The sequence below is a fragment of the Brassica oleracea genome, chromosome C9 (assembly GCF_000695525.1).
Source record: "Brassica oleracea var. oleracea cultivar TO1000 chromosome C9, BOL, whole genome shotgun sequence".
Taxonomy (NCBI): domain Eukaryota; kingdom Viridiplantae; phylum Streptophyta; class Magnoliopsida; order Brassicales; family Brassicaceae; genus Brassica; species Brassica oleracea.
The window spans coordinates 45,192,735-45,220,622 of record NC_027756.1 but is presented as its reverse complement, the minus strand read 5'-3'; the positions used below and the strand labels follow the sequence as shown (position 1 = coordinate 45,220,622).

The following is a 27,888-nucleotide window of genomic DNA, read 5'->3' as shown; positions in this document are numbered from 1 at the left end:
ACCGACTACTATGATCGAGGAGCCCTAGTTTTTGATTTAGTGCGCGCCAAGGAAGACCAAAACATAACTTCCTTGGAACGCAAGAAACATTAAAAGAAATTTTAATCTTGATTTTTATGCAATGCGTAGAACCGGCTAGGTCGTGGCCGTGGCCGGTACTTGCAACGGAACCGGAGAGACAACGGTTTAACCATACTCTCCTTCAAGTACTTCCGACACCGCTCCGCCTCCACAGTCCCCAACCCCGCGAGCGAATTCGCCAGAGCCGTTTTCCTCAGATTCAACCCCGAATCACTCGTCGTGATACCACCGCTCCTCCTTCGCCTCGGCTTCAAACCTAGGGTTCCGATCTTCTTCTCATTCGATCCCGAACTACTACTACTCGTCGCCGTTGCGATACTGGTAGATCTCCTTCGCTTCGGCTTCAAATTAGCTAGTAGCTTCACGATTTCTAATCGGCGGTGAATAGTGCAGCGGGAGGGTCCAGTGTGCGTCGACGACGTGGGAGAGCACCGGCACTTTTGCTTCCTCGAAACGGCGGAGGAGGTTTTCGGGGTGGCGGTGGTTGCGGTGGAAAGCCTCTTTAAACGGAGGTTGATTTTATCGAATCTTTCGGAAGGAGAGAGAGGGCGGAGGACTGACGAAGCGCTTGATCTTCCAGTAGCCGCCATCACTGGATCTAAAGAGAGAGAGAGAGATGAGTTCGTTTTTGTTAACTATAAATGGAGTCTTGTTGAAGATTCCGTTCGATTCGGATCCTCTATTTATGGAGGTTTACTCTGGCGGTTGCATAACAAGTCTCGAAATTGTAAATTCAAATAAGATATTAAATGTTTGACCCAAAAAAAGAAGAAAGATATTAAATGCTAATTTCCCCCCTTTTTTTTTTGGTTTGAGCTCTTAATTTTCATTTAACAAATTAATCAGATCTGTACCAATTTGTAAACCAGAGCCTTGTACCCAAATAAAGCCAAAACCGATTTGAATATATGTCTAAGCTGATTCGAATCGAGATGAAATTATATTCTGATTTCTCTTCTTTTGGAAAATATCATAGAATATCAATATAATATTTTATTATTCCAAAATTAGCATACAAAGAAAAAAATCATCAAATAATTTATATTTAGATTTGAGTTAAGTAATTAAGAATTATCAATAAGAATTTATGGGATGTATTCGATCTAAACTTTAACGTGATTTGATTTTTAATGAGTTTTTAGATAATTTTATATGAAATGGAAGATTTAATATATTTTTTTTAAACTAATCTACAATATCACTTAAAACTTTGAAATTTGAGTTTAAATTTTTTTAACTAGGAAATTTCATTCAAACACTCTAAAATCAATTCAAAACTTTAAACTCTACAACTTCAAATATTTTCAATAACAATGGATTTAATAGTACTTTATGAAATTTCAAGCTCAATAACCGTGGATTTTAAATGAGTTTAAAATTTATGTTTAAATAACCGTCTATTTAAGGAGGTTTACGCAGCAATCTTTGCGGCTGTAGACCGTGACAAGTAATCAAAATTGTAAATTTAAATAAATGATATTAAATGATTATTTTCCATTTTTTGTATGGTTTGACCTCTTAATTTTCACTTAACAAATTAACTAAAGCCAAAACCAACGTGAATACGTCCTTTTTTTGTGCAACAGTGAATACATGGCTAAAATGATTTAAATCAATATGAAATGATATTCTGATTTCTTTTTCTTTTCTTTTCTTGAAAATATCATAGTATATCACTAAGATATTTTGTTATTAGCATATTCAGAAAATCATCAAAATAACATTAATTAAAAATCAAAATAATATTTTAGTATTTATTTAATAGATTTGAGTTTAGTAATTAAGATGTATGATTTAATATTTAAGGAAAATGTTAGGATAAAAATTCAGGAGGTGTTGTGAATCTAAAATTTGAGGTGATTTGATTTTTAATGAGTTTTAGATGATTTTATATGAACTAAAAGTTTGATATAAGCTTTGTTAAACTATTCTAGAATATCACCTAAAACCTTGAAATTTGAGTTTTTATTATTTTAACTAAGAAATTTCATTCAAACACTCAAAATCTCAAAAATAAGTTGAAAACTTTAAACTCTATAACTTGATATACTAGGGGCGTGTCCGCTTTTCGCGCGGAATATTATTACAATGCTGTTAAGTATGATATTTTGGATAATCTAATTATGTGATTTTCTTTATGGGTTTTTTGCAAAATTGACCCAAAACTCAAAGTCAACCACAAAACTAACCTATGATTTTTTTGGAATTTTCATTTTCCCTATTCACCACACAAGCTCAAATTATTCACGAAAATGCCATTAGTTTTTTTTTCGAAAATAATTTTTTTACTCTCAACACCTCATCATCTTCAAGTATTTACAAGATTGTCATTGCCATCAATACACCAACTAGGGGTGTCAAAATGAGTTAGCTCGCTCAACTCAGCTCAGCTCATAGTTAGCTCGGCTCTTTCATAAGCTAGCTCAGTTCAACTCATTTATTATATGAGTTTCAATATGTAAACTCGAACTCAGATCATCTAGATCATGAGTTAAATGAGCTATCTCGTGATCTAAATAAAAATAATTATAATAAAATAAAATAGTGATAGAATAACTTCTATAATATTGTTCAAAATTTAAATATTAAAAAATCCAAAACATAAATATCAAATACTAAATAAAAACGAACACATGACAAAATAAAGAAAACAACACCTAATATAAATTAAACTAAAACAAAACCAATGATCCAAATCCCTATTCTTCCTGAGAGTCTTGAGCCAATTCATCTTCAATGTCATATATGTATGTTTTACATTTTAATTTTAGAAGAAAAATATGATTAATATAGATATTATCTTTTAAGAAAATTTGGTTTGACATTTAAATTTTAGAAGATAAATATGATTAATATAGAAATTATCTCTTTTTTACATAAAAAAATAGAAATTATCCAAATATAATATATATATATATATATATATTATTGTAAGTACGAAATGAACAAGCTCATGAGTCAGCTCATGTTCATTAAAGATCGTTCATATAACTCGTGATCTAATTTAAGCTCGATCATTAAACTCATTTATTAAATGAGCATAAAATATAGAGATCGTGCTCATGAAAAAACGAGCCGAGCTGAGCCAAATCATGAGCTATAGTTCATTTTGACACCCCCTAACACCAACCACCATTAACAACCAATTTGAAGCTCTTAATGCACCTAAAATCGATTTACACTTCCTCTTTTCTCAATTCTTATGAACTAAAAACAATATTTCTTTACTTTATCTCCATATTCATCCCAAAAAACCCAAGATTTTGATTCTAAATTTTTTTATGGTTCATACAGGCATTGAAGGTTACGATTCTTGGTGGGTCACTTTCGTTTGAGCTTCTGTGTGCTTGGAGAAGACTTCTGTGTGCTAAGGAAGTTATCTCACTAATTTAAGGTATGAAATCGAGTTTTTATCCAGATCTGTTCGTGAAGGTAAGTCTTCTTCGCGTAAACGACTTACCTGAAAGTCGTCTGGACAAAAGAGAGGCTAATTTTGCAATTGACTTTTAAATCTTTTTCTAGAGACGACTTATATTGAAGTCGTCCATTTTTGTTTGGATAAAAAAAAAATCTCGAGAAACCAGAGACGACTTCCGTGGAAGTCGTCTGGGATAAACAGGTTAGTTTTGCAATTGGCCGGATTGTGTCAGAAATTTGACTTTCCCTGGATGACTTACTTGCGACGACTTCCAAGGAAGTCGTCTGGGATAAACAATTTAGTTTTACAATTGACCGGATTGTGTCAGAAAGTAAGTCGTCCAGTAGAAAATCAAAAATTTAATATTTTATTATAACGAGACGACTTCCATGTAAGTCGTCTCAGGTTAGTTTTGCAATTGGAAAATAAAACGTAAATATTTAATTTACTCTATACGACTTACATGGAAGTCGTCCAAGATTTTATTCCGAGATTCTGGTCAAACCTTGCTTATCTTGGACGACTTCCATGTAAGTCGTCTGGCGGACGACTTACATGTAAGTCGTCTACAAAAAAGTAAAAAAATTTGTTTTATTTTCCAATTGCAAAACTAACCTGAGACGACTTACATGAAAGTCGTCTCGTTATAATAAAATATTAAATTTTTGATTTTCTACTGGACGACTTACTTTCTGACACAATCCGGTCAATTGTAAAACTAAATTGTTTATCCCAGACGACTTCCTTGGAAGTCGTCCCTGGGTTTCTCGAGATTGTTTTTTAAACAAAAGTATGCCAATATTTACAAAGGAAGACTTCCAAAGAAGTGTGCTGTAGAGACGACTTGTCTGGAAGTCGTCCTTTGTAATATTTTAATTGCAAAAATGACCTAAATGGATGACCTCTCTGGAAGTCTACTAGACGACCCCTGTGGATGTCATCTGCGTCAATGTTTAGTAAACTTGCATTTTCTCTAAAACTATAAAGACTTTTTAACATTTTCTTGTGAATTCATATTTATTAATGAATATTTGGGCTACTGAATGAAATTTACAACTTAATTGGTGATATTTATTAGGTTACCAACCTTGATGTTAGTTAAAGTTTATAGCTATTGTGCTTTTAACTCATACATGTTCTATGTTTGCTAATGTGTTTTGTTTTATTTTTTTCAGATGGATCGTCAGTTACATGCAGTGTATGGAGAATGGTTGTTGAAAGATGGCTGTTAGAATTTTGTGGTTGATAAGTTCAAAGGAGCGAGACTGTTCTTTTTGAGGTGAAGGTTCAACACATGCTGAACTTGTTGCAATGGCTCAAGAAGATTATAATCTGGACATGAACACAGAGTCTGTGCAGTTAGCCTACTCATTACCAGAGGCAATGATGCAACGGATGGCTCCAGACACCCCTCCTATTCATGTTACAAGTGATAGACAAGTTCGGAACTTGCTCGAGATAGCTAAAACGCATGAAGTACGTCTTTGTGTATCAAGCCTTAGCAAGATGAGAGCTGTTTCAGAGGAAGGGGAAGAGAATGATGAATGGGATGAAGCTGATGAAGGGAATAAAGGTGATGAAGGGGATGAAGATGATGATGATATGGCTGAAGATGAAAATCATGATGAGGAGGAGGATGATGGGGACGAGGATGATGGGGACGAGGATGCTGATATCCTTGTTGCTGCTGAAACGGTTGATGATGCTGAGGATTACAATGAGTATGGGAAGGTTAAAGATGAGGATCAGGAAGAGGAAGAAGATGATATGTGTATTGAAGATTTCAAAAGGACATATGGTAGTGAAGGAGGAAGATCATATGGTACCAGGATCTATGTCAACCAGAGTTTTGCTAGTAAGGATGCATTGGTTTCAGAGTTACGGTTGACAGTGGTGAGGCGTAAGTTCTCCTTCAGAATATACAAGTCAACGAAAACTCTCGCTGTGGCAACATGTCAGGTTAATGGTTGTGGATGGAAGATCAGAGCGAGTGTGAAACATGGGACAAACAATTTTTGGGTAACCAAGTATGTGGAAAATCATAAATGTTCTGTGGGAGACAGAATCGCCCAGCGGAAACACTGTACTCCGAAGTATGTTGGTAGGCTTTTTATAGATCGTGTTGGAATCATTGATGGGTTGAATCTGCAGCATACCAAAGATGCAATGAAGAACATGTTTGGCATGACACTTGATTACAACACTTCATACAGAGCATTGTTATATGTGCAAGAATTGGTGAGAGGATCAGCGGAAGATGGGTTTGAGCGACTGCCTTCATATTTGGAGCAAATCTCCTTAGCAAATTTGGGAAGTATGAAGGTGTTATGTTAGTTGCAGCCGCACAAGATGGTAATTTTCAGATATTTCCATTGGCTTTTGCGATCGTTGATGGTGAAAATGATGAATCTTGGGAGTGGTTTTTCACAAAATTGGCGAGTTGTGTATCTGATGAGTATCCTCTGGTGATAGTCTCTGACCGGCACACGGGCATTAAGAATGTGTGTGATAAGGTGTTTCCGTGGGCTATCCGAGGAATATGTTATTATCACCTTCAACAGAACATTGTCCAAAAGTATAAAGGGAAGCATCTCTTGTACTTGGTGAAAGGTGCTGCTTATGCTCATACACTTTACGATTTTGACTGGTACATGGATGAGATAAGGAGTGCAAACCCGGAACTTGCAACCTACTTGGAGAATGCCGACGTGACCCTATGGTCAAGGGTTCATTGTCGGGATACCGGTACAACATAAAAACTAGCAACATCGCTGAATTATTAATTCCGCACTGAAGCGAGCAAGAGGATTTCCGATTCATATCCTGTTGGAGTTCATAATGGATAAGCTATCAAGGTGGTTTTGGAAAAGGAGAGAAGATGCTTTGAGTCTCACAACTCAACATAGTCGGGGGGTTGAATACTTGCTTGTTGTTCGATCGGAGATAGCGGATACAATGTCTGTCCAACAAATTGATGGATGGCGATTCTTTGTGCAAGGTGGCAAAAAGGACTATGTTGTTGATTTGGAACATCGAAAGTGTGATTGTGGTGTCTATGGTGCGAGAAAATACCTTGCTCTCATGCTATAGCAGCTGGATCATATGTTGGTTTGCATATCTCCACACATGTATGCCCGGTCTACTCAAAAGATATTTTGTTTGCAGGATACTCAGAGAATATCTATCCTTGTGCTGGACAACAAGTTGAGGCACACACATGATTTCCTCCGGAAGTAAAGTGTGGTCCGGGGAGACAGAAGAAATCAAGATGGCAATCTTGGTTGGAGCTATCTAGGATGAGATGACGCACGCCCCGAAAGCAACACATGGTTTATAGGTGCTCGGTCTGCAAAGAAATTGGCCATACACGTCCATATTGTAAGAACTGACGTGGACGACCTTCTCGTTAGTCGTCCAGAAGACTTAACTCCTGGACGACCTTCTCATTAGTCGTCCAGAAGACTTAACTCCTGGAAGACCTTATGATTAGTCGTCCAGAAGACTATCTATCTGCGTATCTGTTATGACTTTGTGTTATGAACTTCTTTGTATTGCAATTATCTGCTTCTGTTATGGGTTTACGTGTTATGAATTAATCTGTGTTATGAACTTAATTGCAACTTAAAAAGACAACAACTCCACCATTAGATTAGATTATCCGAAAGGTTACAACACTACCAAACTAATTTCCTACGAAATGATAGTTTGTTACGAGGATAGGTTACAAAAAACTACATCCTATCATGACCCTGTTACAAAAACATCACCTTCCTAGTCTGTCATACAAAAGCACATTTCATCCCACAAGTTCAAGTACAAATAAAACATCATTAACCTTGCTCGTCATAAGTTCCCAGGTTCTCATCATTTTCTTCGTTCTCTTTTGCATGGCCTTGAGGAGTCTCCTTAAATATATCCAATGACATCTTCTCCCTTATAGCCTTCGTGTTCTTGTTACCAAACTCTGGAGGAAATGACATCCCAAGAGCATGACATTCGATGTACTTCAGAACGAACACGCCACAATCACCAGCTCGGCACTGAGGTACTCCAACGGTAACTCTCTCATATGTGTGTGGCTCCAGTCTGTGTTTGACACGTTCTTCGTCAGAGCCAGCGCACTCAACAAGCAGATAAGGGACCATGTTGACAAAAGGCTCCATGAGCACATCGAGGTCTACAGCTTTAATATGTGTTAAAATGCTGTCCCAGACGACTATGTGCCTCTTAGGGATCGATATCCATATAGCAATCCAATGCTCGTTCCTGAAGTTCACTGGCGCATAAATATCATCCACATCCAACCCCCAAACCTTCATAAATTGGCAAAAAGTTGGAACAATGCCTGCATGATAATTCCACGCCCCACCAGGGAGTCTTTTTTCTAAGCCGTTGATGTCGCCCTCGTCGCTCTTAAATTCTGGGTACTTGTGGGACCACTGCCGAGAAAATACATGATCAAGAAAGCACAATCTTTCGTTCCTGAAATAATGTGGATTATCTTGATACCGTTGCCTCAGTTAATTAATAAAAACATCCATATGCTGCATATAAAACAATACAAGTAAGAGATACTTATCAGACGACTTACGCTTAAGTCATCTAGTAAGTCTTCTGATAAGTCTTCTAGAGAAGACTTACCATACGACTTAAGCGTAAATCGTCTGATAAGTCTTCTCTAGAAGACATAACAGAAGACTAATTGGTAAGTCGTCTGTTAAGTCTTCTAGAGAAGACTTACCAGACGACTTAAGCGTAAGTCGTCTGATGAGTCTTCGAGAGAAGACATAACAAAAGACTAATTGGTAAGTCGTCTGTTAAGTCTTCTAGAGAAGACATAACTACTGGTAAGGGAAAAAGTAGAAGACATAGTAGGAGACTTACTCCGTCGTTCAGCCTTTCTAAGGGGGTTTGGAGGGTGAAATAAAACCGACTTGGACATCTACGTGGTTTTTTGGCCATGGGTGTTTTAAAATAACTGCAAACACAAAATGTAGATAAACAAGATTTTTTGTATACTAAAGGAACCTATTATGGGAAATTCTCACTTACGGATCAAGTTTCACCCAGTCAGTGAGCAGCTTCGACATCTTCTTGTCAAAGGGAGCAAAAGGATCATAGCCTTGGCCAACCCTTTTGTTTGGAATGATCACTTTGGCAGTGATGTTTCCCTTAAAAGGAGTTTACTGTGAGGCAGCAAGTTTCCTTGCTTGCTCACTCTTTCCACGGACATGTACCATAGCAGCATCCCTCTTTCTCTGCCTTCTAGTTTCCCCCTTCTGTAAATCTGAATTAGTGGGTACTTCTTTGTCCAATACAAGAACGCTAGGTTCACCACTCTGTTCTGGAGGTTTCTCCTCGGGCTCATTTGCTATCACAAGACTCAGGTCTTTCGAGGAATTTGGTTCTTGGGGGTCATTCTGTCCTGCTTTCTCCCCATTCACATTTTCACTCTGCAATTTCGATGTACAAAATGTGTTTATAAAATATTAACCAAATATCCAATTCACACAATAAACAAAATCCATACATAAGCAATGATCCTTCGAGCTCAGTCCGGGCAGTATTCAGCGGCTCTCTCTGGCCCGCTTCTTGTTTTTCAGTTTGTTGGTGTATATATGGAATAATCATGGATAGTTCTTATATGGGATGCGTCAAGTCTAGTCCTGGACGATCCACTTCGGGTTCTCCGTTGAGGGTGCGCGAGAGGAGGTTAGAAGTTGGTCTTGTCAACCACGACTCTCTTTCTTGGTGGCGACGCGTATGGAACCGGTCGGATTCAAAGGCTTGATCTTGGGCTGCCTCTTGTCCACCTTGGTGGTGCTGATCTCTCTGTCTTCTTGGTATTGTTCTTGCCGTGTGGCGATCCTTCGAGGCTGTCTCTGTCTAATAACGCCCCGTCTGGTCAATGCGGGTGTGCTTGACTTCTGGTGTGGCTGTCTGTTCGTGTTGGCGGATGCTCAGGATGTCTACAACGAGCTGTTCTTCGACGAGCTAGATCATAAAGAGTGGATTATCGGGGATGCCAAAATTACCGAGTTCCGATTCTCAATATAACTGTGGTTCTTCTATTTGCAGCAAGATGTAAGTGCAGACTGGCGGAGGCCTCCGATTAGCGGTTTTGCTTATTGTGTTTGTCCCTTCTAGATTAGATCGAGTTGATGTTTAGGTTTTTTTCTTTTTTTGTGCTTCGTATTGTCATTGTACTTCTGTCAAAAATTTGAAAATTGGTAATAATATCTTTACATTTTTATCAAAAAAAAAAATATATATGAGCACTCTTCAAATTCAAGCTCAAGAATAGTGCATGCCTTGCAATAAGGTCGGTCGCAGCCGATGGGGAAACACCTTCTCCTATTCCCACCTGGAATTACAAATCTATGTGTTAAGACAAAGACATAATGTACGGTAAAGCAGGGTGGGGAGGAACAGAGAATATAAGAGCTTAAGAGATGTGTAACAAGACCATGACTCTTGCAAGAAACCAGAACGATTGCATACAAAAAATATATGGATCAGCTTACCAAAATTCGAGAAAAGATTAAACCGGGCATAAAACCAGCATGTAGTGAAACAAGAGCTGTGGCGAAAGACCATGTAAACACACCAACTTCCAGCACTTTTCTGCATTAGAGAAAATAAAGGATGCATAAAGCAAGAGCAGCCCTGAGGAAGAGCTTAGGGAAAAAAAAAGACAAACCTGCCGCCAAAAATCTTGGAAAGTCAACCACCAGGCAACCGGCTCAAAGGCATAACCCCAAAAGAAGGATGATTGGACAAGACCAGCCACAGAAGAGCTCTCCATCCAAACTGGTGTGACATTGGTATTATAGCACCTGCAATGCTCACCACACAATCATCATCTGTCTATCACATGATGATATCCAGAAGTGAAAATGAAATTTTTTTTGTTCAAGATGAAACAGAGACTCACTCACCAAATAGAGCGTATTCTTCATCTCTGTTTGACTTTGGAGAGAGGAGGACAGGTGGAGCAATATAGAGCTTGTGGAGAGAACAGTGTTCAATGTGGGTCCCGCTTCGGTATCAAAAGCGTTCTTAACGAAATATAAGAATCCGTCTCTTCACTTTTAGCTAAAAATGTTAAGAACCGGCTCTTAAATAAGCGTTTTAAGAACCGGTTCTTAACTTTTTTAGTTAAAAATTAAGAGACGAGTTCTTATATTCCGCTAAAAACTCCACCATCCCCCAATAATCATGCTCCTTTGCGTGACTCTCTTAAACTACCCCAAAGTCAGCATCTTTCTTCCAAACAAGTGGTTTAGAGATTTTTCAGACATTGTTTGGTAATTAAAAAAAAAAACAAGTCTTTGAAGTTCGTGTTCTTCTTGCATACTAAAATAATAATATCTTTTGGGTAATGGAAACAAGTGACGAAATCAAGATCGTCTTCTTGTTTATATTCCATAAGCACTTCTTTGGTCTAAGTAATGCTACATCAAACAAAGATTAATCTCAAACCAGTGTGGAGAAGCAAATGGAGAAGCCAAAGTTCAAGACTGTTCAAGAGGTGATTGCATCCGGCGAAGGACTACCGGAAAGATATCTCCACACACCCACTACCGAAAGTCAACCACTTGACGCTCCCGTGCCGGAGATGGATATTCCGGCCATCGATCTCATCCTTCTCCTGTCTCCTTCTGAGTACGGTCGACAAGAGTTGAGTAAGCTTCACTCTGCGCTCTCTACATGGGGCGTTGTTCAGGTTTGACCCTTTTTAAAAAATATGTAGTAATTAAGTTCTGGTGAAAATCTTGGAGTTCTGATCTTTTGTTAACTGAAGCAGGTGATGAATCATGGAATGACAGAAGCGTTTCTTGAAAATATCTACGAGCTGACCAAGCAGTTCTTTGCGCTTCCGACCGAAGAGAAACAAAAGTACGCTAGAGAGATTGGTAGTATTCAAGGATACGGTAACGACATGATTCTGTCTGATGATCAAGTTCTTGATTGGATCGACCGTTTGTATCTCACTACTTACCCTGAAGATCAACGTAAACTTCACTTCTGGTCTGAGATTCCAGCTGGTTTCAGGTAAAAGTTCATACTTCTACTCAATGTTCAAAAAAATCGTTAGGCCTTTATATTAGAGGCTTTATAGAGGAATTTTTAGAACACTGCTTTGGTTATTGACTTTGGTGATTTTTTCAGGGAAACTTTACATGAATATACAATGAAGCAACAAGTAGTGATTGAGCAGTTCTTTAAAGGCATGGCAAGATCGTTGGAACTAGATGAGAATTGCTTTCTAGACATGTATGGAGAAAACGCTATGATGGATACAAGATTTAACTTGTATCCACCATGTCCAAGGCCAGACAAGGTTATTGGTGTCAAACCACATGCTGATGGCTCTGCTTTCACTCTTCTCTTACCTGACAAAGACGTGGAAGGGCTTCAGTTCTTGAAAGATGGCAAGTGGTATAAAGCTCCTATCGTTCCTGATACTATTCTGATCAATGTTGGAGATCAGATCGAGGTAAGATCTCATGTAAAATATTGCAAATGGTTGGTGTAGAATTGAGATACTCTCTCGTTGGTGTTCAGATAATGAGCAATGGGATATACAAGAGTCCGGTTCATAGAGTGGTGACTAACAGGGAAAAGGAAAGGATATCTGTTGCAACGTTTTGTGTTCCTGGTGCGGACCAAGAGATTCAACCTGTAGATGCGCTTGTGACCGAGACAAGACCAAGATTGTATAAGACAGTTAAGAAGTATGTTGAGTTCTACTTTGAATACTATCAACAGGGTCGAAGACCGATCGAAGCTGCTTTGATCTGATGATACTTTTCAAGTCTTGTTCTTGGTTTTTTCACAAATGAATCTGTTTCTTTCATTGCTAGATCACTAAAGAGAATAATACAGTTGCTTTGATTTTTGAACTGTGAGGTCTGCATTGTGTTGCTACTTTTGAGAATACTATGAGGTCTGAAGTGAGATTGAGATTTGGGTGTGGTTGTGATTTGAATGTGAAGACCAGAATTACACTACAAGAAAAATGAGTTTTATTAGCGGAGGAAAACGCTATATAACGATACAATAGCGGTTTTTGAAGCGTTGTATCATCGCCCGTGATAGTAAGTAAAAGACATTACATAGCGGTTTTTAACACTGTTATCTTTTCTTCCGCTACGATAGCGCTTTTCTATCTGCAATTAAATATTCTTTAATAGCGTATAATTTTTGTTATTATTACATTATTAAAAAATAAAAAAAAAATAAGAAAAAATAATTTTAAAAATTTTATATATCAATTCTTTTATACCGATACATGAAAGTAAACCAAACTAAACCAATTTTTTAAAGAAAAATTGAAAAGCTAAACCTAAAACTAAAACCTAGTATACGTTCCTTCTCCGCCTCTCTTCTTCTTCTTCTCTTGCCCGCCTCTCTTCTCTTCTTGCTTGAATCTACCTCCATCACTACAGCTAGCTTACCCTTTCTCTTCCATTATGACTTCGTAGGCCTCTTTTTGTGCATCGCCCGTCGTCTTCGTAACTCCCAGCCGTCTTCAACCTCTTTGTGCGTCGGCCGCCGCCTCTGTCTCTGGATCATCATTACCTCCTTCATGTCATCATTATTCCAGATCTGTAAACAAAAGCAATAGATTTTATTTAAAAAAGATGAAAAGAAGATGAACGCTTAAGTAGAGATATACCAAGGGGAGGAGGCGAGGGGTCATGGTTTCCAGACTTGAGACGAGAAATGCAAAAAAAAAATATTAAAGTGAATCACTTATGCCCCTTAGATCGAGTTAAATCTACGGTGGAGATCAAATATAGAAGCTATCCTCACCCTCCTGTTTTCACCAATGAAAAATTTTTCTCTTTGTTTTATTAACTGACCAATTAGAAAAAAAAGATAAAAAATTAACAAAAGAATGAGTTATAACGATTGGATTAAAACCAATCAAAAACTGTTTTATTGTGTAACTAATTTTATTGATATATAACCTAAATTATCATTTACGTTTATAAAGTTAATGAAGAACTATAGAATTTCAGATTTAAAGTATAAGATTTTAGAGCAAAAGTCTATGTGATAGAGTTCTAAGGTTAGATTTAAGGTTTGAAAAATTAAATTTGAAAAGATTATATTTTTATAAGTATTATCTTTCAGATTTTTGATAAAAAAAGGTTAAGGTTTTGTGTTGAAATTCTGTGAGTATAGATATAATAAATTTATTTTAGTCTTAACGTGTATGTTTTAGTATTGAAATTTTAGAACTATCAAATATGAAGTTTATGATTTTAGATTTAGAGATTATGTATGATATAGGGTTTGGATTTAATGTATATAGGTTTGGTGTTTAATTTTAAAATATTTAAGTTTATAATTCTATATTTAAGATTTGGAGTTTAATTTCTAAAATATTATAAGGATTATAACTATATTAGTTAAATTTAGCTTTTTAGAGTATATGGTTCAGAAGTTTGTTTAGGGTTTAGGGATTCAAAAAGTATACTATTATAATGTTTATTATTTTATGTGCTATTAAATGAATACTATCATAGCGTTTCCAATTATGCCGCTCTATCATAGCGTTTCCAAAAATACAAACGCTATCTAAAACCATCGGATATGTCAACCATAGCAGAAAGCGAAAAAACGCTATCCTGGTCTACTATTAAAACACATTTTTCTTGTAGTGTTAGCTTGATTTTTTTGGAATGGTAGATGCCAATGAAATTCCACAAGTGAATGGAAACACACAATAATAAAATATTTCCTTGAGTTAATTTATCTTTTTTAGTAATTTTGATTACATAACTACTAGATGAATTAAATATTGGGGAAATTGGGAAAACAGTCCATATTGAAAACAGTCTATCTATATATACCTTTGTATTAATTTGTCAATATTGACACAATTACCTTTACATTTCCTAAATAATTATCAGATATTATATATAACTCAGAAAAATATAAAAATCTATAAACTCATGTGAATTTTTAACATGTTTAACTATACAATTTTTTTTTTAATTGTTTGCTAATCTATGTTTTCTAGAATATATATTATAACCATTTTTGCAAGGATATAATGGATATTCTAATTTTTATCTACGTTTTAGATAGGTTAGCTATCTATATATAAAATTGGTTTTTTCCTTTCTGCTGACAAGTGTCAGGGGGTTTTTCAACACATGTCATCCAAGTATTTTTTTTACATTTTAGACACTTCTTTTTTTAGATTATTGCAATTTGACCAAGTACTTTCTAATTGTACACTATCTAGTCATTTTCGCACTAACTATTATCGTATGAAGTTTGATAATCTATTTATAGTTCACTAAAATTCAAGATGAATAAATAAATAAATAAAATAATAAAATTATATTTTACATATTTAATTTATTCACGACTAAAAATAACATAAATTTTGTTATTCTATTATTTTTACTATTTCCTATTATTTAATTTACAAATTATATATTTATTTAACTATTAAAAATATAAAATGACCAAACTAATAAGAATAAATTAGAGTGCAATAACTTAATCTAAACATAAAACTTCCACGGTCACAGAGAAAAAACAAAATATCATAGTAACACTAACTCAATAAAGGTTTGGAGCTGAAAAAATATCAATAAAGAAACTAACCTATCTCATCTTACCATATAATATAATGTCTTGGATAGAATAAACAGATGTCAGAAAAAAAGTAAAAACATAAAATATGAGAAATCAATCTCCGGAACACAAAGGATCGCGATCAAGCACCAGCGCAAAAAAAAAACCAAAAAAGTGGGTCAAAGAAAAAATAATCATCGTAAGAACAAAGTCACCACGAAACAAAAAGACGCAAGTCTAAAGCACCGGAAGCACAACCACCAGCTAAGAGATAAAAAAAGCACCTCACAAACTAAACAAGCACATACAAGGCGTCCATGCCATCGAAAAACCACAAAACTCTGAATAGAAGAAACCAAATCTCCAAAAGACTAACTCCGCACACCTGCACGGAGGGATGCATGAGAAGAAGATAAACAACCTGAGTGGGGGAGAATGGAAGCCAACCACCAAAAAACAAAAGCTTAAGCTTGAGACCATAAACAACCTTTCAAGCGCACAAAACATACGTAGAGAAAATACTTTTCAAGCCTGGAGTAGCAAATATGGCGAAAGGAAGAGCCACCAGAGACGTGATCAGCGATGACAGGTGCAACGAGACGAGAGAACAAAGAGGTAAAAAGAGACAAAATAAAATCAACAAACCGTGTAGCCATCCTCGAGCTATGAAAAAGAGATGGAAGTTAGATCACCAAAACCAGATCTTGAAAACCAAGACAAACAGAGACTCTCGACGACAAACCAACGACGAGGAAGACAATATGAATGACAACTAAACTCTGACCCAACCCAACGAGATGTAGTTTCTAACCTTAGCCAAAATCTAAGAAAAAAGAGGACCAATATTGACCGAAATAACCTATAACACTGTAAGAAACAACCGCACGACATGGAACTAATATGTCTGATATATAATAAATACCAGATAATCTCACAGAAAAACAAGGTGAGGAAAAACAAGAGCTCGGAGGTGAGTCTATTCCCAGTGATGGTGAGAAGCACTGCACACTGTAGAAGTAAATGAAATACATAGATGGTGACGGCTCAATGTCAAAATATGGGGAAGAGTGTAAAAAACATCTAAAAAGAGTAATGTTAAGAAATGTGAAAAATCAAAATACAATTTTGATGTCGTTAATCTTAGAATCAACAAATGCCTAAAAGGAAAGTTATTGAAATTCAATATGTTTTACATCCGAAACTCACTTCACCACTAACAAGTAGCATTATACATACAACAACACATTATTAAAAAACAAACACATAATATATTAACTTATTACCTACTACTACAGAACATAATAAAACACAAAATAATGATCTTCACAAATAAATATTGACCACATAATCACATCATCCAAAAATCATATTTAAAAACAATAAAATAATATTCTGCGTATATATTGTAATGTTTTCTCTGTGATCTAAATATAGAATACGCTAACTTCTGTTCTAACCGCTTTTATTTGTTAATACAATACATTTTTTAAGCTTTGCACTGTATTTTAAGAAAACATGAAAATGTTAATTTATGTTCTATTTTTACTTTACTATCTTTCCTAGATAAAACAACTACTATTACGTGTGTGCTATGTTTTAACGGATTATAATTTATATTCTCACCATATCTTTATCGTTCTACCATGTTGAGAACATATAATATATATTTTGGTTTAATCTATTTTTTAATCTGAGAAATTTTAGGAAACAATCATAAATGATTTTATTTAAACTTATATGAGTTATTTTTTAAAAAAATTTTGAATATAATTATTATAAAAATACATGATTTTTATTTTGTTAAAATTTTGATGTTATGCATAATGTAATTAATATGTATATTTGACTTATATATAATTACAGTTAAAGCGTCGTGTTATGTTTTTTTATTTATATGTAAATAAAATATTTCAAAATTTTGATTTTATATACAATATAAATAAGTTTTTTTTTAGTTTTATATTTTATTTTTATTAATTTTATCAGTTTTTTAGTTTTATTTGTTTTACGTTTATTTGATTTGTGTATATATAATTAAAATATGAAATTAAATTATATTCTAATGAAATATCTTTTTATCTTTTTACTATTTTATCAAATACAGCTTTGATTATATACTATAAATATATTAAAAATACTGTATAAATTACATAAATAAAAATACGAAATTAAATTATATTTGGATGAATATATTTTTTCTTTTTAATTTTTATTAAATATAGAATTGATTATGAATTATACATATATTTAAAATATTTTACAAAATACATAAATTATTAGTTTAATAAAAAAAAAATATAAACTACATAAATTCGTAATTATTAAACATAAACTGTAATTTAAAAATTAAATTAGAGGATTATAAGGTTAATTTCATATTAAAAAATAATCAAAGGTATAGACAAAATTATAAAGTCAGGTATTAAATGTCAAATAGATTTTGAATATGGCCTTATTAATTAACCAATTTCTCCTTAAATATTTCAATTTTTCTTCTAAGTATCAAACTAAAATGTAAGAGAATATATAAACTGGTTAACTATCACTCTTTTGGTTCTGGTTCCATAGACATGCTTTGGACAATAATTGAAACAACACCCATTAACAAAAGAAAAATGAAACAACGCAAATATTGAAACCGTAGAAAAAGAATATCAAAGCATATAAAATCAAGCAACACAGAAAAAAATAATTAGTAGATTATACCATTTGTCTCCATCTTAACCGGAAATTTATGACAATTTGCACTTCCGAATTTGTTCGGTCAGAGAATTAGATTATTATTCCACAATCTCGCAGCTCCATACAATGTCCATATATACGCAGTCACACAGCCGTACGTATGCAGAATTATTATGTGGATATTAGTAAAATGGGATGTGTTTGCAGTAAGCACTTAGGAGGAACAAGAACAAGGCATGAAAACATCTCGCTTCTTGCTTCTCAAACCTTTTGTAAGTCTGTCAATACACATTAATTTTGACACATGTTTAGTTACTAACTTACGACGTAGTTATTATTAGTTATACTGCATGGAGGTTTTCTTATTTTACACGAATTGGTAGAGACCAGAGAGTAACATCTTTAACTGGTCTTGAGGGTTTGCAGTTAGCGATGCTGAGGTTGAAGTTCTACATGAATTGTTCACCAAACTCACTTCTTGTGTCAGCAGCGACAACCTTATAACCAAAGTTAGACTCCAAAATATATATTCTTTTCTACAATGTGAATAGAAAAGGTGTGCTTGTGTTATGACTATATATAGGTTTGTTTCAGGAAGGTTTTCAGTTTATCTTAACCAAGGACACCAAGAGACGAAGTCTTTCTACGGAGCGGGTAGAATTTCTACTATATGTATATAAATTAAACTTCTTGTAGTCAGTCCTGCTTTTATTACTGAGACAGACATGATCAATTTATATTTCTCACACGTACTTCTCTTAATAATCTTAAAGAAAGTACAATATTCTATGTAACTTTACATTACTCATATCATACGTATACATGCAGATGTTTGGATTGTTCGATATGAGAAACGATGAGGCAATTGATTTTGGAGAGTTTGTACACTCTCTCAACATTTTCCATCCGAACTCCACCCAAAGAGATAAAGCCTTATGTATAGATGAAATTTTACTATATATTTAAAAAAAAAAAACTATAAACCATGATTTTTTGTGTGTGATAAAGGTCCCATGTTAAATCTTATCACTTGTTTATAAACAGTTGCATTTCGGCTATATGATACTCGTCAGACTGGATTTATTGAACCGGAAGAGGTACGTCGGTCATCGTTGTCACACAAAATAACAAGAACACCAAAAGTAAAAGAAAACTAAACATATATCTCTAATACCGTATAAGAAGAATCACAGGTGAAAGAGATGATAATAGACGTTCTAGAGGAATCAGAACTGATGCTAACCGAGAGTATCATCGACTCGATTGTGTCTAAGGTAGATAATTATGTATAAACGCAATTTACGAAACTAAAGGTTATAGACCGGTTTAACATTTTAGTTATTTATTATATACTGTTCATATCTTTTTATATCACATCACCATTTCTGTGTTGATTTATCACACTAAACATAGATACATACAATAAAAATTCTATAAATTAATAATGTTAGGACTATGGTATTTTATTAATTTATAGAGTTATTAATTTACAAAAAGTTACTTTTTAGATTTTTTTTCTATTTTTTTTCTATTTTTTTTCTATTTTTTTCTATTTTTACTTATAAAATATGAAAATAGTTGATTTTAATGTATATATTGATATACATTAATTAAATTTTAGAAATTAGACTTTCATATTGTTTTACGACATTATTTGATGTATATTTTTATGTTTCATAGAATTCAAATGTGATTTTCGATATAATTTTACAAAATATTATCATAATATATTGAAATTTTAAGAAAAATAGAGATACTTTCATTGTGAATATAAAACCAACAATATAATGTTTAGTTTGTACTTATATAATATATATATATAGATTATTAGTTTATGATTTTAATGGGATCATATATTTATATAGGACTTTCTAAAAAATTATTATCTTATTATTTTATCGATTTATGTCATAAACCAGCATAACTTGGGCCCGGAGAAATTATAGTATTTATTAATTTATCAAGTATTAATTTATAGAGTTTCTAGTATCAAATTTATAAGGTTTCCTAAACTAGAATTACACATCTTAATAAGATGAAAATCATATCCCTAAAAATCTTGATTGTCATTAGTTGTGATTGTTAAAGTCTTAAGTGTGATTGCCTTGATGGTTGATAGTGGGAGATCGATATCTCACTAAATTTTGCAGACATTTGAAGAGGCGGACAGGAAGAAAGATGGGAAAATAGATTTGGAAGAATGGGAGAACTTTGTGGCCAGGCATCCTTTGATTCTCAAGAACATGACCATCCCTTTCTTGAAGTAACTTGCTTCTTTCCATATAACATATATACACATTTAACTTTATAAATACGTGGAAATTTTTTTTGGAAAAAATGAACCTTTTCTTAATGAGTGCTTCTTTTTAAAACATCTCTGGGCACCAGCTTCCGGTTTTATACTGCGTGTATATTCTTCTTGTCATATTTCTCTCTCTCTCTGTGTAATTTTTCAGTGTTTTCTTCTTTGATTAGCCATTTGTGTATCCTTGTCCTTCATAAATGAAGACATTTTTCTTATATCGAGCCTTTTCATTTCAGGGACTTACCACGAACTTTTCCAAGCTTTCTCCAATAAAAGTCAGATACTGACAGGTGATGATGGGTTGTCGATGGCTAAAGAGTAGAAGGATCAAAGGTTCTTTTAGAAAATGATAATAATCAAATGCAATATGCATATTCTTTTGTAACAAAATGTCTTTGCATTATTGTTGGCCTAATGGCCTATAACAAGATCTTTAAGGTTCAGTGAGAGTTTTATATGGCTATGGACTAGTACTTGTTCACATTAGAATAGCACTAGAAACACAATACTATTTCACATTACATTATTATTGATTTTTTTAATATTACACATTGTTAATATTATACAAGTACATTTTCACATAGTTATACGTTATTAGTGCATGGCACACATGAGTTCCAGGTACTTAACATTCATCATCAAAGCCATGGAGGAAACAGAGAACTAACCTTATTGCTTCTGTTTATTTCCATGCTCTTATTATACTATCTTATATAAACCATCACCCTGTTGAAGCCTTCTCATTCTTCATGATCATATGGAAAGATTTAACTCTATCTTCCCCAACGATCTCTCTAAGAACATCATCTTCAATCTTCTCAGCTTGCCAAAGAGACGGATCCTCAACAAACTCCTCACTAAATATCATACTCGAAACCCATTCTTTCCACGTCGTCCTCTTGTACTTGTCTTCCTCCAACGTTCCTCTAGACAAGAGCTGATAAACATACACAACTTTCTGCTGTCCCGGTCTGAACGCACGAGCTATGGCTTGCTTTGTCTTCGAAGGGTTCCACTCCGAGTCAAGCATGATAACCCTTGACGCCGCGGTTAAGCTAATCCCTTCTGCGCAAGCCGTGATCGAAGCTAACAAGACTCTTGATGGGTTTCCAGGCTCTTCAAACTTGTCTATCACTCTACCTCTCTCGAAAAGCTCTTGATCACCCGTTAAGGTCAAGATCTCTCTCCCTCTCTGCCACCTGAAAATGCTCTCAAACAGTTCTATAAACAGACGGATCGGTGCAATGTTGTGGCAGAAGATCAAGATCTTCTCCCTCTTGACCACTCTGAACACTAGGTTAAGCACAAACATGACTTTAGATCCTTTCTTCGCGTCGTGCTTGAGCTTTTCGATCTCTAAAAGTTCTTGCGCGTTCAAGAACTTGGCGCAACAGGCTGAGGTCTTGACCAACCAAGGATGTATAGCTGCTAATGTAACAAGAAGCTCGAGCTCTAGTAGAAACCCGTGATAAGACGCCATCACGTTTCCAAGCTTTGTGAGGATCTTATGCTGTATATCCGTTGAGTTCATCAACAACGTATAGATCTGCAAACCGGGAAGAGCATCGCCGCCGCCACTTCCTTCATAGTTATCAATGAAGCTAGTAGTCATGTTCCTCAGCATGTTGAGACCTTGAAGACGTTCATCTCCCACACCCGCGTCAATCTTCTTGGCGATGTTATCAAGAAAGAACTTACGAGCTCTGTTCTCAAGAAGGTGAGGCGCTTTATTCACGCCTTGATTCGCCTTGAACTTCTGATCCAACTCCATTAGAACTTCATGAACAAACTTTGGTCTAGCTAGACACAAAGTGTTGAAGTACTCACAGAAGTTGTTTTGAAACAAAGTGCCAGAGAGAAGTATTCTCAAGTCAGTACCAACTTTCATCAACCCTTTGCGTAGTCTCGACTTAGTACTCCTAGGGTTATGTCCTTCGTCGAGAATAAGAAGGCCAGGACTCTCTCTTAGCACCTTGGCCATGTACTTCCTGTGAGCAAACTTGGAGTCCTCCCTCATCAAAGTCAGGAACGAGGTGTAACCCATTACAAGAACGCTAGGGTGTGCGTGCCATTTCTGTATCTTCTCTAAGCAGTCAAGAACATGCATAACATCTTGGCTAGGTTTAGGAACTCGCTTGAAGTTAACTACACTGTTCTTCTTGAATACACAGTAGGTTCTTCGTCCATGGATCAAATGAACAGGAACTGGGATCTCCCATTTGATGAACTCCTTGTACCAAGTGTAGAGAGTTGTCTTTGGAGCAAGAACCAAGGGTCGCTTCCCGGGAAACAGCTTCAAGTAGCTTGTGAGGAAAGCAATCATTAGGAAAGTTTTACCAGCTCCTGGAGCATGAGAGATCACACAGCCTCCTATGTTGTCAGAAGTGGGATCCATGAGAGGAGGCTCCACAGATCCTGCTAGGTTTCTCCAGAGAAACTCGAAAGCTCGCCGCTGATGCATATGGAGTTTCCTCTTAAGGTGAGGTATTAGTGCCCAAACGTTGTCACTTTCTTGAACTGTAAGCATCTCAGAAGACTCATTTGACATAGTGAAGTCTTTGCTTGTGGATTCTTTGTGGCTCAGTTTAGTCTTTATGTCATCTTCTTCTATCTGCTTAGTCTCTATAGTCCACTTCTTATGTTTAGCCTATTCAAACCAAACCACAAACACAATCAATTAGTCCATCCGATTCATATTAAGTGTTTAGCATTTAATTTTTGTTTCATTATAAGCTTCATTTAGCATTTCCAATGCATATATTAAATAAACTTTTCAGTTTTTTTTTTTAAATTGTTACTTAACAAAAATCAACCAAAATAATTAATTAGTAGGGATAAAATAGAAAAATTACTAGTTTTCTTAATTATGTGCAAAAACTAACATTACATGTTTGTAAAGTTGCGAGGAGTTTCACTTACAAAAGGTGCAGAAACATGTTTGATCTCACTTCCTACATGACCACATAACCTACAACACATCCCAATCTCTTCATCCAGCATATACTCATGTTCACAACCACTTTTCGCTTTTTCAAAAGCCTCATTGTCCACTCTTACCTACATTATCAACATGTATATAATATAGTTTTAAAAGATACGAGAAGATATTTGGAAGAGAATCATATAAATAATACCTCATTGTCGTCAAGAATGTAAGAAGAAGCCAGGCAGAGTTCCATTTCTCTCCATAACATATTATTCTCTGAAGTCTCTCCTTCACCACCATCCTCACTAGAGGTTCCTCCCATCTCCCATCCATGCGGTTTAGAAGCGAAGTTCGTCTTCTTTAACTCCTCCCACTGGTCGACAACACTGGCCGGCTCGCTCTTGGATGCAATTGTTGAATCGATGTTGCTCATGTATACATCTATCAGCTTGTTATAAGCACCTGCGCTTAGTGTTACTTTCTTATACACCTTTGGTTCATCAGAACACTTATTCTTTTGAGCAGCTGACCGCGATGAAGATGATCTGGTTACTCGTGTTTGAACCGACTTCACCACGTGGTTAGGACCTTTCCAGCATAGATCAGACTCCATCATCTCTTCCATTTCAATTGTTTTCTTACTGTACTTAGCAGACTTGCTTCGGTAGTTCTCAATCTCATCAAAGTACTGGTTTCTTGAAAAAACACCACCTCCGACCAAGCTATCAGCATTAAGACCAAACTGTTCCAACGGTATAGGATCAAACACTGGAGTGAAAGGAATCACAGTCAGCCCAAACTTCTCTTTCCGACCAAGTTCACGTCCTCTCTTCTTATCTATCATAACAATCTGACCTTGTCTACGTTTTGCTATCACTTGTAGAGGCTTCCTTTGTTTTACACCAAGTCCACGTCTTCTCTTCTTCTCTACCATAACAATCTGACCTTGTCTACGTTTTGGTTTCAATTGAAGTGACTTGGATCTTTTTATCTTGAACAAATCATTTTGAGTATGATCATCATCATCCTCATGGCCACTCTCTTCTTCTTCTTCGTAGTACTCATCTTCCATACTAACAACAGCCAACTTTTCAAACCGGTATGGCATCATCCGCACCCAACCATCATTTGTATCTAGCTGATAATCACATCCGGTATACCTATCCGGTCTCATAACTCTTCTCTTGGACCGACGCAGTTCCACAACCTCATCTTCTTCCGAGTAGAGTTCTGTTTCTTGGTTCACTTCAAGATCTACTATATCCGCAGGATTAAACATAACCACTTTGGATAAAGAGACACCGTCTTCCACCGTTATATTCATAGAGCTCAAAGAGCTGCTAGAGGCTTCATCCGTTACAATCTGATAAACCATCATTGTTTGCACTGTTCTGACATGAAACACAATGTTTTTCATTACCGAAGTGACAAGCAACCAAGAAAGATCCGGCAAGAAGTTTCCTAACGAGAGCCTTGTTTTCATCAGTGTGGTACAGTCCTCAGAGAACTTCCACCTGTAGAACTGATCACTGCTTTGTTCCTTGTAAAACTTTTGGAGGATGGAGATTTGGTTTAGACCGATGATCACGGAGTCTCTGTTGATTCTTTGTCCTTCCATTCCAATGCAGCCTTGGTCTATGTAAATTTTGACATAGATCTCGCATGTGCATTCAGATTCATGTGGCTTCCTCTCTATAGAAACAATCCTCGCGTCGATCCAAACCTATTCAAGAAAGAAACAGATCATACATGAGCTGAAATAGTATTTTTGGTTAGAGTGTTTCAAAGTTGCATGCACATACCGGTTCCAAGTCATCTTCATGGAGAGGATAGAGAACACAAACATCGATACCAGGTCGGAGGAAACATGTGCAGTCGTTCAAGGTGGCCTTTCTTGATCTGAGACGAAGCCTTTGGAAGGGACGTATATCTTCCAGTATATAACCGTTCTCTAATAGAGGTACTGTCATCTTTCCATGTTGGATCCTTATGTATTCCACAGGGTTCCATGTACCACAGGAGAAGATCTCGAAAGCTACACATTTAGAAAGGTTTCTCTCCATTAGTCAAAGTAATCCAGTCCACACTTTTGACACTCTGAGTTGCATATATAAAGCAACACTTACGGAATTGATCAAATGGATGCTTCAAATCATAGAAACGTCTTCTCTTCATCTTTTTTTTAATGTTTTGGGTCAGTTAACCCAAACGCATAGTACCTGAGGATCTTGTGATGGAAACAAAAGTAAGAATGAGTACTGAAAGGACCAGGTACAAGTAGACATGGGCGAGATAAGTATAACTTTTGTCCATAGCCGTAAATATGATAAGTTATAACGAGAAACCGGCTAGGAGTTGGTCTAGTGGTTAATTTTTTTAGATTATATAGTAGGTTCAAGTCTAGGGTCTTTTTTCAAAAGAGGAGAGTGAATTTAAAATAGTTTAGGTCTCTAAGAGAGGTACGGGGCCTGCGGGTTCAAGACGTTCTAATCATTCAAAACAAAGTTATAACGAAAAAATCTCATAATGCAGAAAAGAGAGAGAGTTTGGTTTTAGATTTGTAATTGTATATCTTTTTCTCCACCACAAATTGAGAGATTATGCATTGCATGCTTCTTCTACCGCACAAAATTTTGGTCTCATATGCACAAAAGAACAGAACTCTGTAACTACAAACATTATTTGATAATCACTTCCATCACCCTTGATCTAACCAAACCCACTTCATCGGAAAAAGTCCACAAGTGTTAATCTTTGTTTTTTTCTTAGCTAAAAACAAAACTCATATATTTCCTCTAGAAGAGAAAAGCCAAGAGGATGCAAATATATAATAAAGCCACTAAAACGGTTAGAAAAAATAGTAACAATCCCCCTTGTGATCAACAAAATCCAGATATCTAACAAAAAATCAAAAATAAATAAAGAATAATAAGCAAAGGTGATACAAAGCAAATGATCATAATGATTATCACCTAAAAGATAAATCATGAAGTATAAAAGCAACACAAGAGAGACAAACAAAACTGGGATTGAGAAGCCAAGAAATGTAACAATGATCGAAGAACAGAGAGTGAGAGTGACCTTGGAATATGAAACGAATCCAGAGTCTGCAGTACAGAGCGATGATTTACTATTCCATGATCCAAGGGCAATAGAGGTAAAGAAAGATGAAAAGAAACTATTATACTGTAAAAAAGGACGGAGACTTCAATACCACACTGGTTACTTCAGAGTCTTGGTCACCGTGAAGTTGCCTATTAAAAAATATTGTAGAAAAGTTTGCATGAATACCTTTTTTTCTTGTTGACGATTATGAAAAAAGGCAGTCTCCGATTGACAAATATACCGAGCGAGCGGAGAGGTCTAAGAGCATGATTATTGGAGGGTTTTTAGAGTGAAGTTGTTAACGAAATATAAGAATTCGTCTCTTAATTTTTAACTAAAAAAGTTAAAAACCGATTCTTAAAACTCTTATTTAAAAATCGGTTCTTAGTTTTTTTAGTTAAAAGTTAAAAAACAGTTTCTTAACTTTTATTAAGAATCCTATCCTAAGAACTTTGGGTTAATAATAATGTGTCTGAGAGACGACAGTTGGGTTATAATGGCTGCATGTTTCTTAAATGCACGTGTAAAATAAGCGGCTGTGATTTGTTCTTAGATAGATTTTCCGAGACGAGAGAAAGTCAAGCTCTAAGAATTCAGTGGGGTCGACACTAGAGATATCGCGGTAACTCTTTGACAGCGATTGTTGTAGAAAGTAGTACATACAGTAAAATAGTAAATTATTACTATAGAAGTAAGAACCAGGCCTGGACACGAATTGGATATCCAAAATTTTGAAGGTATTTGTAATTTGCTTCGTATATCACGGATATCTAATTTTTCGATTTGCTTTGCTTTGAAAAAATACGGATATTCGGAAAAACGAATATCTGAAAAATAAATAGATATGCGGATATTTACGAATACTTATGGATATCTCATATGTTTTGATTAATACAAATAATCTTAAAATTTTGGTACAAATTAATTTTGTAAAATATTTTTTTGCATGATAGATATGATAAAAATTAAAAGAAGTAGTGAATCTACATATTTTGTAAAAAAATTGAACTTAGTTAACAATTATAATAACACAAAACTTAAGAAAAAAATTATAATTGTCAGAATGTGTACTCTTCTTTTTATGTAATACTTTTATATAAGTAATAATGTGAATGAAATTTATCAAATCATATGTTAGAATAATAATTATATAATTTTATACATTTTTTAACGATGATTTATTATATGATCTTATAATTATGATATGAGAAAGATTACATTGACGATTCGACAACCGACAATACTACCTGCCTTATGAAGACCTACGCCTAACTGCATCACCTGAGCCGTCCTATGAAGATCCACGCCTGACAAGATTTACTTGCACCATGTTGAAGATTCCTTGTAAGTCTTTCTTCCGTAGTCTGCATAATTGTTTAATAAATCGTTTTCTCCGGGACTTGAAACCTGGATTTCCTGTAATCTGCAATAAATTGCATAGTCTAGGATTCGAACCCTAGACTTGGATGTAGAAGCTCTTAAACCTTAACCAGTAGGCTACGGTGTTTCCACTAATTTTATATATTAAAAGCTTTAAATATAATCAAGATATACATGTATTTATATATTGCCGGATCGGATCGGATTGTGATTTGCTTCGATTTTAACTGATATTGATTTTTAGTATTTGCTTTGCTTCGAAAGTTTACGGATATCCAAAATTTTCGGATCGAATCGAAACGAATAACAAATCGAATCAAATTTAACGGATAAAATGTCCAACCCTGGCAAGAGCACAAATGTTGAAATTTAAGGAGGAACTGACTCGCA

At 35.2% G+C, this 27,888-nt stretch overlaps 4 protein-coding genes across 5 annotated transcripts; 2 read left to right on the top strand and 2 right to left on the bottom strand.

Annotated features, from left to right (window-relative positions):
- Window positions 1-3: 3 nt before the first annotated feature.
- On the bottom strand, window positions 4-691 carry LOC106317449. The gene has a single exon (XM_013755265.1). It carries the CDS (start codon window positions 669-671, stop codon window positions 102-104), a length of 570 nt encoding a protein of 189 aa, XP_013610719.1. The 5' UTR covers window positions 672-691; the 3' UTR covers window positions 4-101.
- Window positions 692-10,807: 10,116 nt separating this feature from the next.
- On the top strand, window positions 10,808-12,491 carry LOC106315653 (codeine O-demethylase). Its single transcript, XM_013753449.1, has 4 exons — window positions 10,808-11,225; window positions 11,307-11,554; window positions 11,672-11,999; window positions 12,068-12,491. Exons 1-4 carry the CDS (start codon window positions 10,998-11,000, stop codon window positions 12,302-12,304), a joined length of 1,041 nt encoding a protein of 346 aa, XP_013608903.1. The 5' UTR covers window positions 10,808-10,997; the 3' UTR covers window positions 12,305-12,491.
- A 5,474-nt stretch (window positions 12,492-17,965) lies between these two features.
- Window positions 17,966-20,531, top strand: LOC106316941 (calcineurin B-like protein 5). Of its 2 annotated transcripts, XM_013754805.1 has the most exons (8): window positions 17,966-18,054; window positions 18,209-18,291; window positions 18,377-18,436; window positions 18,611-18,719; window positions 18,827-18,879; window positions 18,976-19,056; window positions 19,933-20,045; window positions 20,324-20,531. In XM_013754805.1, exons 1-8 carry the CDS (start codon window positions 17,973-17,975, stop codon window positions 20,358-20,360), a joined length of 618 nt encoding a protein of 205 aa, XP_013610259.1. In that variant the 5' UTR covers window positions 17,966-17,972; the 3' UTR covers window positions 20,361-20,531. The 2 variants fall into 2 exon arrangements, with proteins under 2 accessions (XP_013610259.1, XP_013610260.1); XM_013754806.1 differs by lacking the exon at window positions 20,324-20,531 and having other exon boundaries at window positions 19,902-20,024.
- Window positions 20,532-20,672: 141 nt separating this feature from the next.
- LOC106316482 (SNF2 domain-containing protein CLASSY 2) lies at window positions 20,673-26,237 on the bottom strand. Its single transcript, XM_013754375.1, has 6 exons — window positions 26,095-26,237; window positions 25,140-25,232; window positions 24,816-25,048; window positions 23,222-24,736; window positions 23,007-23,144; window positions 20,673-22,734 (listed from the first exon to the last, which is right to left on the bottom strand). Exons 2-6 carry the CDS (start codon window positions 25,186-25,188, stop codon window positions 20,809-20,811), a joined length of 3,861 nt encoding a protein of 1,286 aa, XP_013609829.1. The 5' UTR covers window positions 25,189-25,232; window positions 26,095-26,237; the 3' UTR covers window positions 20,673-20,808.
- Between the last annotated feature and the right edge of the window lie 1,651 nt (window positions 26,238-27,888).